The sequence below is a fragment of the Pristis pectinata genome, chromosome 5, assembly GCF_009764475.1.
Source record: "Pristis pectinata isolate sPriPec2 chromosome 5, sPriPec2.1.pri, whole genome shotgun sequence".
Classification (NCBI taxonomy): domain Eukaryota; kingdom Metazoa; phylum Chordata; class Chondrichthyes; order Rhinopristiformes; family Pristidae; genus Pristis; species Pristis pectinata.
This window is the reverse complement of record NC_067409.1, coordinates 105,288,902-105,307,727: the sequence shown is the minus strand read 5'-3', so window position 1 is coordinate 105,307,727 and position 18,826 is coordinate 105,288,902. Positions and strand designations below refer to the sequence as shown.

Below are 18,826 nucleotides of genomic sequence, written 5' to 3'. Positions count from 1 at the left end.
TTGCTCCTCAGCCTCTGACGCTCCAGAGAAAACAGTCCAAGTTTATCCAACCTCCCCTTATAGTTAATCAACTCCAATCCAAGCAATATCCTGGTGAAGCTCTTCAGCACCCTCTCCAAAACCTCCACATACTTCCTAATAGTGTGGCGACCAGAACTGCGCACAGTACTCCCAATCTGGCCTAACTAAAGTTTTATACAGCTGCAACATGACTTCCCAACTTCTAAACTCAATGCCCCAACTGATGAAGGCAAGCATGCCATATGCCGCCTTTACCATCCTATCCACTTGTGTCATCACTATCAGGCAGCCCAAGATCCCTCTGTACATCTATGTTCCTAAGAGTCCCGCCAATTACTGTATACAGGCCGTCCCCGGATAACGAACAGGTTCCATTTTTACAGTCGTCCTCAAGTTGATTTTGTCCATAAATCAGAAAATACACACAAATCACTTGATGACCACTCCTCCAGAGTATTGTAATGAATGGCATCAAGACTGATAAGAAAGAATGATTACTAAAAGTGGAGAGAGAGTGGAAACTAGTTCTGTTTTTGGTAGGAATGAACATATGTACTTATGTATGTCGGACTTTGAACTTAATTATTTTACAGGAGCTCGTTCTTGTGCAAGGGGTGTCAGTAAGTCGGGCATTCTTTATCCAGGTTCAGTTTGTACTTTCCTCCTGCATTTGACCTCATTTGTCAAGATTAAATTCCATCTGCCATTTCTCTGTCCAAATTTCCAAATGATCTATGTCCTGCTGTATCCTTTAACAACCTTTCTCGTTTTCCTCAACTCCACCAATTTTTGTGTCATCTGCAAACTTAATCAGACCACCTACATTTTCATCCAAATCATTGATACATATGACAAACAACAGAGTTCCCAGCACTGATCCTTGCAGAGCACCCCTCCACCACTACTCTCTGTCTTCAATGACCTAGCTAAGTTTGAACCCAATTTACCAGCTCGCCATGGATCCCATGTAACTTAATCTTCTGGACCAACCTAACAACCTACATTGGAAACAATTTAACATTTGGAACTACCATTGCTACGTTGAGTAATACAGCCTGTGTTATTTGAATGAAATGTTATACAAGGGTGTTCCTTTACAGTGGGGACAAGTTCTGTCCCAGATTCTTCCCACAAGCAATCCCACTATAACAATTTAATTGATTATTCTCCCACTTTGGAGCTGACAGACTTCTTTTATCTGTTGACCAACCTGTAGGACTTCTTTAGCATCTTTTGTGTTTGTTTTAATATTGTAATTGCACAATATAAATGGAATCTGTAACTAATGGGTAAATTCATTTTGAATAACTTCCACATACCTTGTACAGTTGTAACTATGCAGGTTCATATTTGAATCACTATTAGAGGATTACATAATTAATGTGAAAACTCTTACCCGAGACTTCTATTTACAGGCATTAGTCAAGATCTGTTGGATATTAGTAGCATGACTCAGTGGAAGCCCATGCTCTATGCAGTGGCTTTTTTACACTCAACAGTGCAAGAACGACGCAAGTATGGACCTTTGGGTTGGAATATTCCATATGAATTTAACCAGGCCGACTTTAATGCTACAGTGCAGTTTGTTCAAAACCATCTGGATGACATGGATATCAAGAAGGTGCAGATGGCTTTTTTTTATTTCTCAGCTTGTACTTGTAGTATTGATGATATTGAAGAATAGAAGAATTTTAGGTTTTAGATATCTTTATTAGTCACATGTACATCGAAACACACAGTGAAGTACATCTTTTGCCTAGAGTGTTCTGGGGGCAGCCCTCAAGAGTTGCCACGCTTCCGGCGCCAACACAGCATGCCCACAACAAGAATGAATTGCTCGCAATTCCAAAAGGTGAAAACTGACTTTGAATTTATGCAACAATCTCTGCACCAGTAAAATATAACTATACAATTGCAGCATTAAAGAACATTTCTACTGTTCACACTTTCCAAGCAGAGGTTCTCTCAATAAGACTTTTGAATTAGCACCAAAATATTTCTTCAAAGGAATGATTGACATCGAACTGAAATTTTACAGCCTTAACAGATTTCTGCCAAGGAGCTGTACATCTCAGTCTTTGGGGAGGATGCAACACACTTCTGTGGAACTTCCACAGGTGTTATTCCATGAAAGATCAGCAGAACCCATGGTGAAAATGTTTAAATTGCTAAAAATGCCATTATGCACCACTTTTCTAAAGGATCTACAGTCATCTGCATGTATTAATGGCAGAATATTTGAAGATCCTCACAGAAATTTCAAGCCTGCATTATTGTGTTCAGTTGAACTACCCATTTCATACCATAATTCATTGATTTGTTTGTAGTCACATTGAATATCATAATATAATCGGTAAGAGAATATCCAACCCAACTGAGGTTTTGAAACAACAAAATATTGGGAATATCTGGGACAATTCTAGGATTTTCCATAGAGGAAGGGAGTAAACCCCCATGCCAAAATGTTTGAGCAGACATATAATTTAAATCCTCTTTCACTGGTTATAAATGTAAACTGGCAATACGATCCTATGGGGCAAAGCAATATCTCAGCAATAAATTATAGGTCAACGGAAATCACTTGTTCAGTGTTTTTGTAATATTATCATAAAGAACAATAAAAAAACTTGCCACATCCTATATATTAGAACAAGTAATAAATTATATTGCGAAATTTGCTTTTTTTTTCTCCCCCACCCACCCCATCAACCTACAAGGGTGTTTCTTGGACTACTGTGCGATACATGATTGGTGAGATCCAGTATGGTGGGAGAGTCACAGATGATTATGATAAACGATTGCTGAACATATTTGCCAAGGTCTGGTTCAGCGAAAATATGTTTGCTTCAGACTTCTGCTTCTACAAGGATTACAGTATTCCCAAATGCACTTTAGTGGATCAATATCTACAGTACATTCAGGTTTGTGACCACCTCAATCAATCTGTGGAAGGCTAAACATAACCAGTAATGTGGAAATGGTGCTAATTAGATAAAGCAGCTTTTCTAATTTCCTAATTCAATTAAATTCATTTTTTAAATTTCTTAACCTTGTTTTGTTTTAATGTTTTTGAACATTAATTGAGTTCCAGATTTTTAGTATAGAGCAAGATGTATGATGATATTCCTACAATATCACTCTCCACTCCAGCGACCAGAGAGCGGAGAGTGCCGGAAATTAACGAGGAGCGATTTTTTTTTTCCTTTCTAGCGTTCGGGATAGCGGCGAGTGACTGTGCAGGCGCGTGACGTCACTCGGCAGCGCGCGGGCGATTTAAATAGCAAACCAACATATCTAGCGGGCAGCGTCGGAGCGGGCAGTGGAGTGAGAGGGAACAGAGTGGGTTAGGCTTTGGCTCAATGGCGAGAGCGGGAAAGAGGCGAGACTAATAGAGAGGGGGTAAGTTATTAGTTTATTTGTTGAACTCAGTGGTATTCAGCAAGATGCATCTAGGGTTGGTCTTATGTTTGGAGTGTCAGATGTGGGGACCCTGGGAGACTACCAGACTCCCCGATAACTACATCTGCACAAAGTGCACCGAGATGAGGCTCCTCAAGGAACAGATTGAGAGTCTGGAGCTGCAGCTCGATGACCTTCGGTTGGTTAGGGAGAGCGAGCAGGAAATAGATAGGAGTTATAAAGAGTTTGTAGAAAGCACCTCTGTGGCGGTCCCCCTCAAAAACCGATATCTCATTTTAGATTCGGTTGGAGAGGATGACCTGATAGAGGAAGACCTCAGCAACCGGGACCTTGGCACCGTGCCTGGTACTGTGGTCCAGCGGAGGAAGCGAAATGCAGTGGTTATTGGGGATTCTATAGTAAGGGGTACGGATAGCAGATTCTGCGATAGCGACAATGAGTCTCGGATGGTGTGTTGCCTCCCTGGTGCCAGGGTACGGGATATCACGGACTGGGTCCAGAATATTCTGAGGGGAGAGGGTGAGCAGCCAGAAGTCTTGGTACATGTAGGTACCAATGACATAGGTAGAAAAAGAGAAAAGGTCCTGAAGGAGGAATACAAGGCATTGGGGAGAAGGTTGAGAAGTAGGACCTCAAGGGTAGTAATCTCAGGATTACTACCTGTGCCACGTTTCAATGATAGGAAGAATAGAAAGCTCTGGCAGATGAATGCGTGGCTGAGTGACTGGTGCAGGGGGCAGGGCTTCAGATTTTTGGATAATCGGGACCTTTTTTGGGGGAGGCGTGACCTATTCGCTAAAGATGGGTTGCACCTAAACTCCAGGGGTTCCAATATCTTGGCGGGAATGTTTGATTTAGTTGTAGGGGAGGGTTTAAACTGATCTGGCAGGGGGATGGAAACCAGGATGTTAGGTTACAAGATGCTAAGGTAGAGGAGGAAGTTTATAGAAACAAGTCCAATGAGGATGGCAAGAAGGACAGGCAGGTAAGAAGTCAGGATAATTTGCTGAATAATAGAAGTACAACAAGTCAGGATGTTAGGATACAGAATGTTAGGATAGGGGATGAGGTATATAGGAACATGTCTAAGGTAGTATGTAGTGAAGATGGTAAGAAGGATAGACAGGTGGAAAGCCAGGATAATCTGCTGAACAATAGAAGTACAACAAAATTAATAGCAGATACCGGACTAAACGTACTATATTTAAATGCACGTAGCATTAGGAATAAAGTAGATGACCTAGTGGCACAACTACAGGTTAATAAATACGACATTGTGGCAATCACCGAGTCATGGCTTTATGACAGATGTGATTGGGAACTGAATGTCCAGGGGTACAAAGTGTATAGGAAGGATAGGCGGGTGGGCAGAGGGGGAGGTGTGGCCATGATGGTTAGTAGTGATATAAAATCGATAGAAAGGAAGGATATTGGGTCAGAGGAGGTGGAATCCTTGTGGGTGGAGCTAAGGAATAGCAAGGGTAAAAGGACAATAGTAGCAGTCATATATAGGCCCCCTAATAGCAGTCAGCAAGTGGACGATAAGTTGCAGTTTGAGATAGAAAAAGCATGCCAGAGTGACAATGTGAAGATAATTATGGGGGATTTTAACATGAAGGTGGACTGGGAAATCCAGAATGGCAGTAGTACTCAGGAGAGGGAGTTTGTGGAATGTCTAAGGGACGTTTTTCTAGAGCAACTTGTTGAAGAGCCCACCAGGGGATCGGCTGTTTTGGATCGGGTGCTGTGTAATGAACCAGAGGTGATTAGGGAACTAAAGGTAAAGGAACCACTGGGAACAAGTGATCACAATCTGATTGAGTTCAGTTTCAAGTTTGAGAAGGAGAAAGTGATAACTGGTGTATCGATATTTCAGTGGAACAAAGGAAATTACAGTGGTATGAGAGAGGAGTTGGCCCTAATCGATTGGAAGAGTAAGCTGGCTGGAGGGACGGCAGAGGAGAAATGGAAGGAATTTCTACAGGAAATAAGGAAATTGCAGGATAGATATATTCCAAGAAAAAAGGTTTTTAATGGAAAAAAGGCACAAATGTGGATAACGAGAGAGGTGAAGGCTAAAATAAAAGCAAAAGGGGCGGCGTACAAAGAAGCAAAAATTAGTGGGAAACAGAAGACTGGGAAGCTTTTAAAAACCTGCAGAGAGAAACTAAGAAGGTCATTAGGAAAGAAAAGATGAATTATGAAAGGAAGTTGGCGGATAACATTCGAAAGGATACTAAGAGTTTTTTTAAATACATAAGGTGTAAAAGAGAGACACGGGTTGATATAGGACCAATTGATAACGGTGCAGGAGCTATTATAATGGACGACAGAGAGATGGCAGAGGAATTGAATGAATATTTTGCATCGGTCTTCACCGTGGAGGACATCAGCAATGTGCCGGTTAGTCAGGAGTCTCACGAAATGGAATTGAGTTCAGTTAAGATTACTATGGAGAAGGTGCTAGGAAAACTAAATGGAATAAAGACTGATAAGTCTCCCGGACCGGATGAGGTGCATCCCCGGGTTCTGAAGGAGGTGGCTTTAGAGATAGCGGAGGCATTGGCGATAATTTTCCAGAAATCGATAGATTCCGGCGTGGTTCCGGAGGACTGGAGGGTCGCAAATGTAGTTCCGTTGTATAAGAAAGGTGGGAGGCAGCATAAAGGAAATTACAGACCTATTAGTCTGACGTCAGTGGTGGGAAAGTTATTGGAATCTATACTCAAAGACGGGGTTACGGAATACCTAGAGGCGCAGGGCAGGATAGGTCCTAGCCAACATGGTTTTGTGAAGGGAAGATCCTGCCTGACCAACCTATTGGAGTTTTTTGAAGAAATCACAGGTAAGGTGGATAAGGGAGAGGCGGTAGATGTTGTGTATTTAGACTTTCAAAAGGCCTTTGATAAGGTGCCTCACAAGAGACTGATTAATAAGATGAGAGGTCATGGAATTACGGGTAGGATAACAGAATGGGTGGAGCATTGGCTGGTTGACAGGAAGCAAAGAGTGGAAATAAAAGGATCTCGTTCTGGTTGGTTACCGGTTACTAGTGGTGTGCCGCAGGGGTCGGTGTTGGGACCGCTCCTTTTTACCTTGTACATTAACGATTTGGATGATGGAATAAATGGTTTCGTGGCTAAGTTTGTGGATGACACCAAGATAGGGGGAGGAGTAGGGAGTATTGGAGAGATAGGAAGGTTGCAGAGGGACCTAGACAGTTTAGGAGAATGGGCAAGGAAATGGCAGATGAGATTCAATGTAGGGAAATGTGCAGTTGTACACTTTGGAAGCAGAAATAAGCGGGCAATTATCTAGGAGGAGAGAAAATCCAAAGCACGGAAGTACAAAGGGACTTGGGGGTACTCATGCAGGATACCTTAAAGGTTAACCACCAGGTCGGATCGGTAGTAAAGAAAGCGAATACTATGTTGGCATTCATTTCGAGAGGTACAGTGTATAAAAGTAAGGAAGTGTTGATGAGGCTCTACGGGGCACTAGTGAGGCCTCATTTGGAATATTGTGCGCCGTTTTGGGCCCCACATCTTAGGAAGGATGTGTTGACGTTGGAGAGGGTTCAGAGGAGATTTACGAGGATGATTCCAGGAATGAAAGGGCTTATGTATGAGGAGCGTTTGTCGGCTCTTGGACTGTACTCGCTGGAGTACAGAAGAATGGGAGGGGACCTCATAGCGATATTTAAAATATTGATAGGAAAGGACAGAGTAAATGTGGCTAGGCTGTTTCCCTTGGTGGGTGAGTCCAGGACCAGAGGGCACAATCTTAGAATTAGAGGGTACAGTTTCAAAACAGAGATGAGGAAAAATTTCTTTAGCCAGAGGGTGGTGAATTTGTGGAACTCCTTGCCACGTACAGCATTGGAGGCCAGATCAGTGGGGGCGTTCAAGGAGGAGATAGATAGATATCTAAATAGTTAGGATATCAAGGAATATGGGGATAAGGCCGGTAATTGGGATTAGAATAGTTTTTTTTTCTTCTTCTTCCCCTATTCCCCATTTCTCATTTCTATTTCCCTTTCCTTGGAGCAGACTCGATGGGCCGAATGGCCTGCTTCTGCTCCCTTGTCTTGTGATCTTGTGAATTCCTTGGAGATATTCATTTTTATTGTATGTCCACACACTGGAACATGAGCCTTAACCAACTGGCTATTTCATGTCATGTATGCAGTAATTAGTTCTCTATTTGGAGACTGCCATTGAACATTTTTCTTCTTGAATTATGATGATCTTGTACTACAATCTGCACTATATTTTACTATAATACAAGCTGCTTATTTATCAGAGAATAATATCAAACACTTTGTACCTTCCAGAGTCTGCCTACATATGACACACCTGAAGTGTTTGGTCTGCACACCAATGCTGATATTACTTACCAGAGCAAACTTGCCAAGGGTGTCTTAGATACTATGTTAAGCATTCAGCCCAAGGACAGCTCGAGTGGAGGGGGAGAAACAAGAGAATCTGTGGTAGGCCGGCTGGCTGATGACATGTTGGAGAAGCTTCCCATGGACTACATACCATTTGAGGTAGGTAAAAACCAGGTAAAGATGAGATATCTTTATTAGTCACATGTACATCGAAACACACAGTGAAATGCATCTTTTGCGTAGTGTGTTCTGGGGGCAGCCCGTAAGTGTCACCACATTTCCAGCGCCAACATAGCATGCCCACAACTTCCTAACCTGTATGTCTTTGGAAAGTGGGAGGAAACCAGAGCACCCAAAGGAAACCCACGCAGACACAGGGAGAATGTACAAACTCCTTACAGACAGTGGCAGGAATTGAAACCGGGTTGCTGGCACTGTAAAAAGTTATGCTAACCGCTACACTTTTAATGGATTGGTTTAAATCTATTCACTTTAAGCTCATATACAAGTGGCTATGTATCCCATTAATTATTGACCTTGAATGTGAAAATTGGAAACTTGGAATTCAGCAGTTCTGTTATATCCCGTGAATGGGATCGTGATTGTTTAAAAAGTTTCCTCCATTGAAAATAGTGTCCATGCAATTAGCTAAACAGTTGTGGTTGGAAAAGTGCAGAAACACCAGTCAGGTGCAAGGCTGTATGAGGATCTGATATTTTAACACAAAGCATTTGTACACAAACCCCACTTTAGGCTTTGCATCCATGAGATCTGGAGCAGGGGTGGTAGGAGTTGGGGATGGGTAGGGTGAAGATGATCCAGAGTAGATGAATTAATTGCAGCAGAGAGTAGCATTGGAGGGAGGAGAGGACAGTGGATGGGCTGGGCGTGGTCAGTCAGATGTGAGTAGCTAAATTGAAAACCAAAGGAGCTTAAGATAAATTTGACAAATGAGCAGGAGATCAAGGAAGGCAAAGAGTACTTTAGGGAGGGTTCTGGAAGGAAGGAGAAGAACAGCAGAAGTATTCTAGGGAAGGGGTAACAAGAGGATGAGTGGAGTATTGGCAGGTGTATAATCAAAGTGTGGACATCGAAAAGCAAAAGACAGCGGTTGATGGTGAGATGATGTTGTTAGCAGTCATTCAGACTGATGAAAATAATGTGAACAATCCTTCCTCCAAAAATCTTCTAAAAGCAAAAACTGCAGATGCTGTAAATCTGAACCAAAGAGAGAAAATGCTGGAAATACTCAGCAAGTCGGGCTGCGTCTGTGGAGGCAGAACCAGAATTAATCCTTCGGATTGGAGATCTTGCAGCAGAACTGACTCCTGGCAATCAAGGACATGCCCTTAAAGTAATACAATAGTAGGCCTTAACTGACTTCGAGGTTGCATTGCCAGGTGTACGTGCGAGGTAAAATACTGCCCAAGTGCCATTTAGTCATGCATCATGACAGATACTGTACCTCAACACTTTTATGCCTCATTATCATATCCCCTAATTCCCTCATTGTTCAAAAATTTATCAGTCCCAGATTTGAATATACTTAATGATTAAGCATCCTTGGCACTCTGAGATTCAGAATTCTAAAGACTTAAAATACTTTATATTATGGAGTCCCACTTCAATTCTGTTCTAATTAACCAATGTATTCTGAGACCACGCCCCTAGTACTACTTTTAATCCCCCTTCAGATTTTCTGTGCCTCACTGGAAAAAACCTCGCGTTTTTCTAAAACACACACACACACGTCACTCTACATCGGAGCGATTGCAAAACCAGTATAGCATTCCCAAGGCACAGGGAGCACAATGCACACACTTCGCCAGATGTGATCTTGCAAAAGCCCCATGCATTCACAGCAAGACCTCATTACTGTCAACCGTTGTACACAATTGATTTTGGCAATCTAACAACTTGGATTATTTGCCAGGTGAAAGAAAAGCTGCAAAAGATGGGACCAATACAACCAATGAACATCTTCCTTCGTCAAGAAATTGACAGAATGCAACGAGTAATTACTCTGGTGCGAAGTACTTTGATTGACTTGAAACTTGCAATTGATGGAACAATCATTATGAGCGAAAACCTTCGTGATGCTTTAGACTGCATGTATGATGCTAGAATTCCAGCTCGATGGAAAAAGGTAACAGTTTGACAGTGGGATGTTATTATAAAATGTTGCTATACAGAAACTGTCCTGTTTTGATTTATAAATTATTTTAGTATTCCAAAACACTTAAAAGCCAATGAATTACTTTAAGTATCAACACTGGTGTGCAGGGAAAAGCAGCAGCCAATTTATAACACAGCAAAGTTCCACAAGATGAACATACTTGTTTTTGGTTAAAGATATTTTCCAAGTACTAATCCCAAGAAATCTGCCTCATTAACCAACTCGGGTTATGAAAATTATTTTACATGCAGTTCTCAAGTTGTCAGAACCTTGGTTTGAGTTCTCATTGGAAACCCAGGGGTCTTTCAACCATCTATTCAGGTCTCATTCTCATAGAAATTAGAACCGAATGGTTCACCTGTGCTCCAGTGAGCCCCTCCTGCCTTTCAATATGATCATGGCAGATCATCCAGATTTCAGTACCATTTCAGTTTTCTCTCCATGTCCTTTATCCCTCAAGCCCCAGGTACAATATCTTCTTGTATTTCTTATATCCTTCTTGAATGAGTTGGCTTCAACTGCCTTCTGTGGTAAAGAATTACACATTTTCTAAATGGCATAATCCTCATCCTAGACTGTGACCCTTGGTTCTGGATTCCCTGGCATCAGGAACATCCATCCTACATCTAATCTGTCTGAGCCTGTTAGAATTTTATGGGCCTCTATGAGATCTCACAAGTCTAAATCTCACTCAGCAGCAATACCCCTATCCACTGAGCTGGTGGAATTGATCAAACTTACTCGTATCATTGCTTTTTATAAGAATAGGAAAAGACTTTGTTACTTCTCATGATCTGGCAAGGAAATAGTGACCCTACTGGTCCCAGTGGGTTTTCTGTGGGGAATCTCCAAACAAGTACTATTCTTTTCAAGTAATTGGTGCAGTATGAAATGTATCTTTCAGTGAACAGAGTAATTGTGTGGCTGTTTTGTTAAGTGATTTTAACAAAAAAATGCATTGACTTTAAACCAACCTTAAGGTGAGCTTTGGCTGGAAAAAAAATGTTTGGTTAAGAATTGATGCTGGATCAAAGAGGGAGAGATTCCTCAAAGTTCAGTTACACATGTCATATATAATCTGTTCCTGATAAATCTATAGTGGGTATTGCTTTTCTGAGCTTCATTGCTCAGCTATCGCCAAAGGTTTGTTGAAATTTACTTAAACTGTATTATGTTTATTTATAATTGTCCTGTATCTTAAAGTTAAGTGAAACTGGTCATGAGCTCAATTACAGTTATGTTTTTGCTTTCTACAACTTTCTAATATCTTTCAGGAGAAAAAGCTAAAGTATCAGTCTATTATGTTAATAATACTTGGTACGTAAAAACAATGCTTTCAATTTTAACTTTTTGCCTCTCTTGGAATTGACTGTTACCTAATAGTGCAGCCAGGGTTAACATATAGGGATTTTGAACATTGCAGGAAATGGAAATAGAGCAACCATGCGACTCTGACCCAGTTTTACTTGAAGGTGTTTTGCTCCTCTTATTCAATGAATTCAGTTTTACCAGGGTTGTTTGATACAACGCCCAATCAAATATTGCTGATGTATGGGCAGTCACTCTCACTTCTGGAACTTTGTTGTTTGGTTCTTGTTTGGACCAAGGCTGTGATATGGTTTGCAATTGAGTGATCCTGGTAAACCCCAAATTGGGCATCATTGAGCAGGTGGTTGGTAAGCCTGAGCTGTTTGAAAGCACTGTTGATAAAATCTTTTATCACTTTGTTGATGATTAAGAGTAAGTTGATTGGACAGTAATTATCCAGATTGGATTTCTCCTGCTCCTTGTAGGTAGGATACCCTTGGCAATTTTCCCCATTGTCAGGTGGTATGCCAGTGTTGTAACTGTGCTTGTTCTACAGTGCAAGGTTTCAGTAGGACACCCAGGGCATTGGCTTGTCCCATTGCTGTTTGTTGATATCACATAGAGTGAACTAAAGTGTCTATTGCAGGTAAAATGAAACCGGCATGGTTAAGTATGTTATCTCTCGTTTACATAGTTCTGTACCAAGTTCATACTACAAGACAATTTCATGGACACTTTAACTCAATGTAGGCAATCTGGGCTATGCTGTGCAACTAAAAATGTTTGTTGCCGTTACTATGGTACAGAAGTTTCCAAAACATTTGTCCAGTTACAGTGGATTTATCTTCACTTACAAATTTGCAAATTAAGTAATACTACCTGATTTTGCTATTTCTTAATTTCATCCTGAGCCTTCTACAAAATGTGACTCCTGAATGCTTTAACTACTGAGAATCCAATTAAAAAAATATTGACAGATCTATGTATCTGATATCAATTTTGCCAAAGTGTCATGATAAACCACAGCATTAAGAAATGAAAGTAGTATTGCTAACCAGGATGAAATAATTTTGTAGTTTAGTGAAAGTCTATTGTATGATTTACTGTTTCTGCCTGCTCTAGTTATTGCGGCTGCCAGTCTGTGAATTCCGTACAACTAGCCTCAGCCAACATAGACACCATCGAATCCCTTGGACTACTTACCTGTCTTTTATATCAATCCTCACTGTTGGAATATTTTCCACAGGGAAGCTGACGTTAAGGAACTTGGTGGTGCTAATGTTGTCAGAGGCTATTTGCAGAGATTTCAGACTTAGGGGAAAAAAAAAATCAACAACTGTCCCCATTATTGGAGCACTTGGAAAAATTGTGTCATTTGGGCTAAATAGAACTACCAAAGTATCCAGTTCCAACTAGCAACATTTTTTTTCCTCATACTACTACGATTTATTGCTGGGATTCCCTTTTAATTGTGCAACAGAATGTCCTTTTTTAAATGCCAGACCTATGATTTACTTATAACAGTTCACTATGTATATTTCAGGAGAACAAGTTTTCATTGAGTTAATTATAAAAAGCTGTCTTGTTCTCCAGATATCCTGGGAATCGAGCACACTTGGTTTCTGGTTTACAGAATTATTGGAGAGAAATCGTCAGTTCCATTCCTGGATCTTTGAAGGACGACCAAACTGTTTCTGGATGACTGGCTTTTTTAATCCTCAGGGATTTTTAACAGCGATGAGACAGGTAAATTAATATCTATAGTAGACTACTGGTGAGGTTTTGTACAATCACCATTGACCATTAATTTGTTTCCACAACGTAATTTACATTCAACTAAACTTTTCAAATTTAGCACAGTCTGCTTGCCTCTTGGTCCTTTGTTTAAAAGGATGTTAACTTATTACCTCTTAACTGTTCAAAAGCCATCCTGCCAATTTCCTATCTTCCAAGCCCCATAGTCTGGTTTATCGAGAACCTTGCTTCCCATTTTCTAAATATTACCAAAGACAGAGCTCCAGTGCCTGAATATGGGAACAATGCCAGTAGTTTATTCACTCCTGTTGCAAGTAGAATGGTGACCCATCCTCAAATCATCAACCCAGTTCCCTCTGGTCAACTTGAGAACCTGGCTACAAACAAATTCTGAAACAATGCCAGAAGTGGCTAGCCACGTTCATCATTAGCCACAGAAAAGTCTTGTGTACCTTCTCTCTGGTCCAAATCCATTCAAAACTGAATATCCTCAAAACATAATATCCTCTATTATGACTTCATTACTAAGTCTATGAAAACAGCAACCTTTCGCTTTTCTATATGGAGTGCCCACTGATCCACATCTCTCAAGTGCCCTGTCATATAAATGTTTCTCTTACTCAGTAACTCGTTGATGCTAACATAGGTGAATTTGCCAAAAATTGGACTCCAGTAGTACAACACAACACTGATGCAAGCCTACAGCAGCTTGTCACAGACTTGGCTATCCTTCAGACACCCTGCTCAATTTCTTTTCCCACAGGCTTCAAGAAAGGTATCATTACAAAATGTAATGTGGCAAGGCTAATACTGGATGTTGCACCTGAACTAAAAGGATTGAAGATTGATTCTTAGCAGAAGTGTTTGTGCCAGCATAGTTAATTCAGCACAACTTGTTCTCTTTCAGAGGTCCCTTCCTTTTCAGAAACAGTTGGCAATGTATTTGATCAATATGAACAAGTAAATTGTTCATTAATTCTTTCCACCTTCAGAACAGGAATAGACTGTAATGTTTAAATGCAGAACAAACACAAGGATCAGTAAAGATTCCATAGGATTTCAAATGCAAAGGAATTCTATTTTATATTAAAGCCACCTGAAGCTATCACTACTATACAATTAGATTCCCGTTGATGGAGTACGTTCAGATATATTTATAGAATGATATGAACTGTTAATCAAAGAATCCAGAGGATTTGTAAAAGGTTTTATCATCAAGTTGCAGGAAAGGGTGTAAATAGAAATAGGACGTCATTAAGGGATTAAGACCTCTGCTCAGTTGGTGATGGTGACATTGAACTGCCTTAAAAGGGATATAAGTTTGAAATTGTCCACCTATTTCTCTATTCACCCACATCAAGTAATTGTGTAAGTTATTCTTACTAATGACAGGAATAGGTAATACTGTATGCTTGTTATATACTTCCAAATAAATTACATTTTGACTGTTTTGATATTAAAAGCAGATTAGACTGCTTTGAAGACGTCTTTGATACGAGTTTTACTGATGCCCTAAGAAGCACAATGGTGAAATATTGCCATTAATTCTTCATTACATTTTAACTAACAGGAAGTGACCCGTGCTCACAGAGGCTGGGCCCTGGACAGTGTAGTTCTGTGCAATGAAGTCAGCAAATGGATGAAAGATGACATTACAACACCCCCTTCGGAGGGGGTTTACGTGCACGGGCTGTACCTGGAAGGAGCTGGATGGGACAGACGCAATTCAAAGCTCATCGAGTCCAAACCTAAAGTGCTATTCGAGCTGATGCCAGTCGTACATATATCTGCTCAGAATAACTTAAGTATGCAATATTTTGCAACTTGTTTGTAAATAATCAATACTTGAATCTTAGCTGTTATGTAAGACAAGATCTCTATTAGTAACATATACATCAAAGCACACAGTGAAATGAATCTTTTGCCTAGAGGGTTCTGGGGGCAGCCCACAAGTGTCACCACACTTCCAGCACCAACATAGCATGTCCACAACTTCCTAACCTGTGCGTCTTTGGAATGTGGGAGGAAACCCACGCAGACATGGGGAGAACGTACAAACTCCTTACAGACAGCTGCCGGAATTGAACCCAGGTCACTGGCACTGTAATAATGTTACGCTAACTGCTACACTAGCGTATCAGTGTTTAACTGATAGCTACTCAAAGTCTAATTTTCTTTCCTTTTCTAGTGTGCAATGATTTGAATTTTTAGGGTGGCTTATACTCATCTAGACTTGACTAGAGGGGAAAAAGATACATTTGATCTTCACAGTTTCTAACCTTTGTAAGATATGTAACAAAGATTAATGAGAATAGAGATGGCAAACTTGCAGGTTTACCACTGTGCATGCTCCCCTTCCCTCATCTATAGTGGCATACTGTTAAACCATCTCAATCCGACATTTTGAAACCACCCACCAAAACCTTGCACCTCTTCCAGTCCTACTCACTCCCTAGTGCCTTATGCGATCAAAAAAATTTTCTTTGCATAAGAAAAAAGGAACATGGCTATGTTTTTTAATGGCCTATGTGCTGACCAAAGGAAAATGAGATTGTAGTGATTTGATGGTTTTGGATCTACAAAGGGGATACAGATGGATTTCAGCATGCTGGGAATTTTCTTATCATACGACTAGGGTGTGAATCAAAACATTTTCCACTTGTTGATTCGAAAAATCCCATTACTGTTTCTCAATGCAATTGGAAATGGGGAGCACAGATTTTCTAATTCAGAGTAAACCAGCAATAATTTTTTAACCTTGGAACATTCAACGTATTTAGTTATATTTGTCTTAAACTTATCCAATTCCTAATGTTTGTTCTGTCTTCAAGGTCCAAAGGATCCTCGATTATATTCATGCCCAATCTACAAGAAGCCAGTCAGAACAGATATCAACTACACAGCTGCAGTAGATCTCCGAACAGTTCAGCCCCCTGAAAATTGGATCTTACGAGGCGTAGCGCTTCTTTGTGATGTCCAGTAAACAAGATAGAGTACAGTGAACATCACAGCACAGTATAGGCCCTTTGGCCCACGACGTTGTGCTGACATTTTATCCTGCTCTAAGATCTATTCCCTTCCCTCCCACATAGCCCTCCATTTTTCCATCATTCATGTGGCTATCTAAGAGTCTCTTAAATGTCCCCAATGTATCTACCTGCACCATCTCTGTGTGAGAAACTTACCTCTAACATCCCCCTTATACCTTCCAACAATCATTCTTAAAGTTATGCCCCTCATGTTAGCCATTTTTGCCCTGGGAAAAAGTCTCTGACTGTCCACTCGATCTATGCCTCTTATCATCTTGTACATCTCTATCAAGTCACCTCACACCCTCCTCCTCTCCAAAGAGAAAAGCCCTAGGTCACTCAACCTATCCTCATAAGACATGCTCTCCAATCCAGGCAGCATCCTGGTAAATCTATGCTGCACCCTCTAAAGCTTCCATATCCTTCCTATAATGAGGTGACCAGAACTGAACACAATACTCCAAGTGTGGTCTAACTAGAGTTTTATAGAGCTGCAACATTACCTCACAGCTCTTGAACTCAATACCCTGACTAAGGCCAGCACACCATATGTCTTCTGAACAACACTATCAATTCAAGGGATCTATGGACTTAGATCCCTCGGTTCCTCCACACTGCTAAGAGTCCTGCCATTAACCTTGTATTCTGCCCTCAAATTCGATCTTCCAGAGTGTATCACTTCACACTTTTCTGGGATCCATCTGCCACTTCTCAGCCCAGCTCTGCATCCTGTCAATGTCCTGTTCTAACCTACAGCAACCTTCTACACCATCCACAACACCTGCAAACTTACTAACCCACCCTTCCACATCCTTATCCAAGTCATTTATAAAAATCACACAGAGCAGGGGTCACAGAACAGATCCCTGCGGAACACCACTGGTCGCTAACCTCCAGGCAGAATACGCTCCATCTACAACCACCCTTTGTCTTCTATGAGCGAGCCAATTCTGAATCCACACAGCCAAGTTTCCCTGGATCCCATGCCTCCTGACTTTCTGAATGAGCCTCCCATGAGGAACCTTATCAAATGGCTTACTAAAATCCATGTACACCACATCCACTGCTCTACCTTCATCAATGTGCTTTGTCACATCCTTAAAGAATTCAATCAGGCTCATGAGGCACGACCTTCCCCTCACAAAGCTATGCTGACTGTCCCTAATCAGCCTATGCTTCTCCAAATGCCCATAAATCCTGTCTCTCAGAATCTTCTCCAATAATTTGCCCACCACTGAAGTAAGACTCGCTGGTCTGTAATTCCCAGAGTTATCCCTACTCGAACAAAGGAACAACATTTGCCACCCTCCAATCATCTGGCACTGCTCCTGTGGCCAGTGAGGATGCAAAGATAATCGCCAAAGGCGCAGCAATCTCTTCTCTTGCTTCCCATAATAACCTTGGATATATCCTGTCTGGCTCTGGTGACTTATCTATCCTAATGTTTTTCAAAAGTTCCAGCACATCCTCTTTCCTCGAGCATATAACATGCCCGAGCATGTCAGCCTGTCATATGCCAGCCTGACAAACGTCAAGGTCTCTCTCACTGGTGAATACTGAAGCAAAGTTATTCATTGAGAACCTCCCCTACCTCTTACAACTCCAGGCACATGTTTCCTCTTTTATCCCTGATCGGTCCTACCCTCACTCTAGTCATCCTCCTATTCTTCACGTGTAGAACGCCTTGCGGTTTTCTATAATCCCACTCGCCAATACCTTCTCATGCCCCCCTTTAGTTCTCCCAAGTGCATTCTTAATCTCCCTCCTAGCTACCTTGTAACTCTCCAGAGCTCTGTCTGAGCTATGCTTTCTAAACCTTAGGTAAGCTTCTTTCTTCCTCTTGACAAGATATTCTTCATCTCTTGTCAACCACAGTTCCTTCACTCGACCATCCTTACCCTGCCTCAATGGGACAAACCTATCCAGAACCCCACGTAAGTACTCCCTGAACAACCTCCACGTTTCCGCTGTGCACTTCCCCAAGAACATGTATCCCCAATTTACGCTCCCAAGTTCCTGCCTAATGGCATCGTAATTCCCCCTCCCCAAATTACTTTCCCATATGATTTGCTCCTGTCCCCCTCCAAGGCTATCGAAAAGGTCAAGGAGTTTAAACCCTCCCCAACAGCGCTAGCAAACCTGCCCGCAAGAATATTAGTCCGCCCCCAGTTCGGGTGTAACCCGTCCCTTTTGTACAGGTCATACCTTCCCCAGAAGAGATCCCAATGATCAACAAATCTAAAACCCTGCCCCCTGCACCAACTCCTCAGCCACACAGTCATCTGCAAAATCAACCTATTCTTACCCTCACTGGCACATGCCACAGGCAGCAATCTAGAGATTACTACCCTTGAGGTCCTGCTTTTCAGCTCCCTACCTATATTCACTCTTCAGGACCTCATCTCTTTTCCTACCTATGTCATTGGTACCAATATGTACCACAACCTCTGGCTGTTCACCCTCCCCCTTCAGAATGCTGTGGACCCAATCAGAGACGTCCCTGACCCTGGCACCCAGGAGGCAACATACCATCCGGGAGTCTCTTTCAAGTCCACAGAATCTCCTGTCTGCCCCCCTTACTATGGAATCCCCTATCACTACCGCTCTCCTCCCCCCTTCCCCTCTGCACCACACGACCAGGCTCAGTGCCAGAGACCTGGTCACTGCAGCTTTCCTCTGGTAGGCCATCTCTCCCCCCTCAACAGTATCCAAAGCGGTATACCTGTT

At 41.7% G+C, this 18,826-nt stretch overlaps 1 protein-coding gene across 1 annotated transcript in view; it reads left to right on the top strand.

Annotated features, from left to right (window-relative positions):
* dnah5 (dynein, axonemal, heavy chain 5) overlaps window positions 1-16,120 on the top strand; it is a 176,787-nt gene extending 160,667 nt beyond the window's left edge. Inside the window, 7 exon segments of the mRNA XM_052016973.1 lie at window positions 1,437-1,642; window positions 2,739-2,942; window positions 7,775-7,990; window positions 9,765-9,977; window positions 12,909-13,061; window positions 14,641-14,875; window positions 15,902-16,120. Coding sequence (XP_051872933.1) covers window positions 1,437-1,642; window positions 2,739-2,942; window positions 7,775-7,990; window positions 9,765-9,977; window positions 12,909-13,061; window positions 14,641-14,875; window positions 15,902-16,053 — 1,379 coding nt within the window. The 3' untranslated portion in view covers window positions 16,054-16,120.
* Window positions 16,121-18,826: the final 2,706 nt, after the last annotated feature.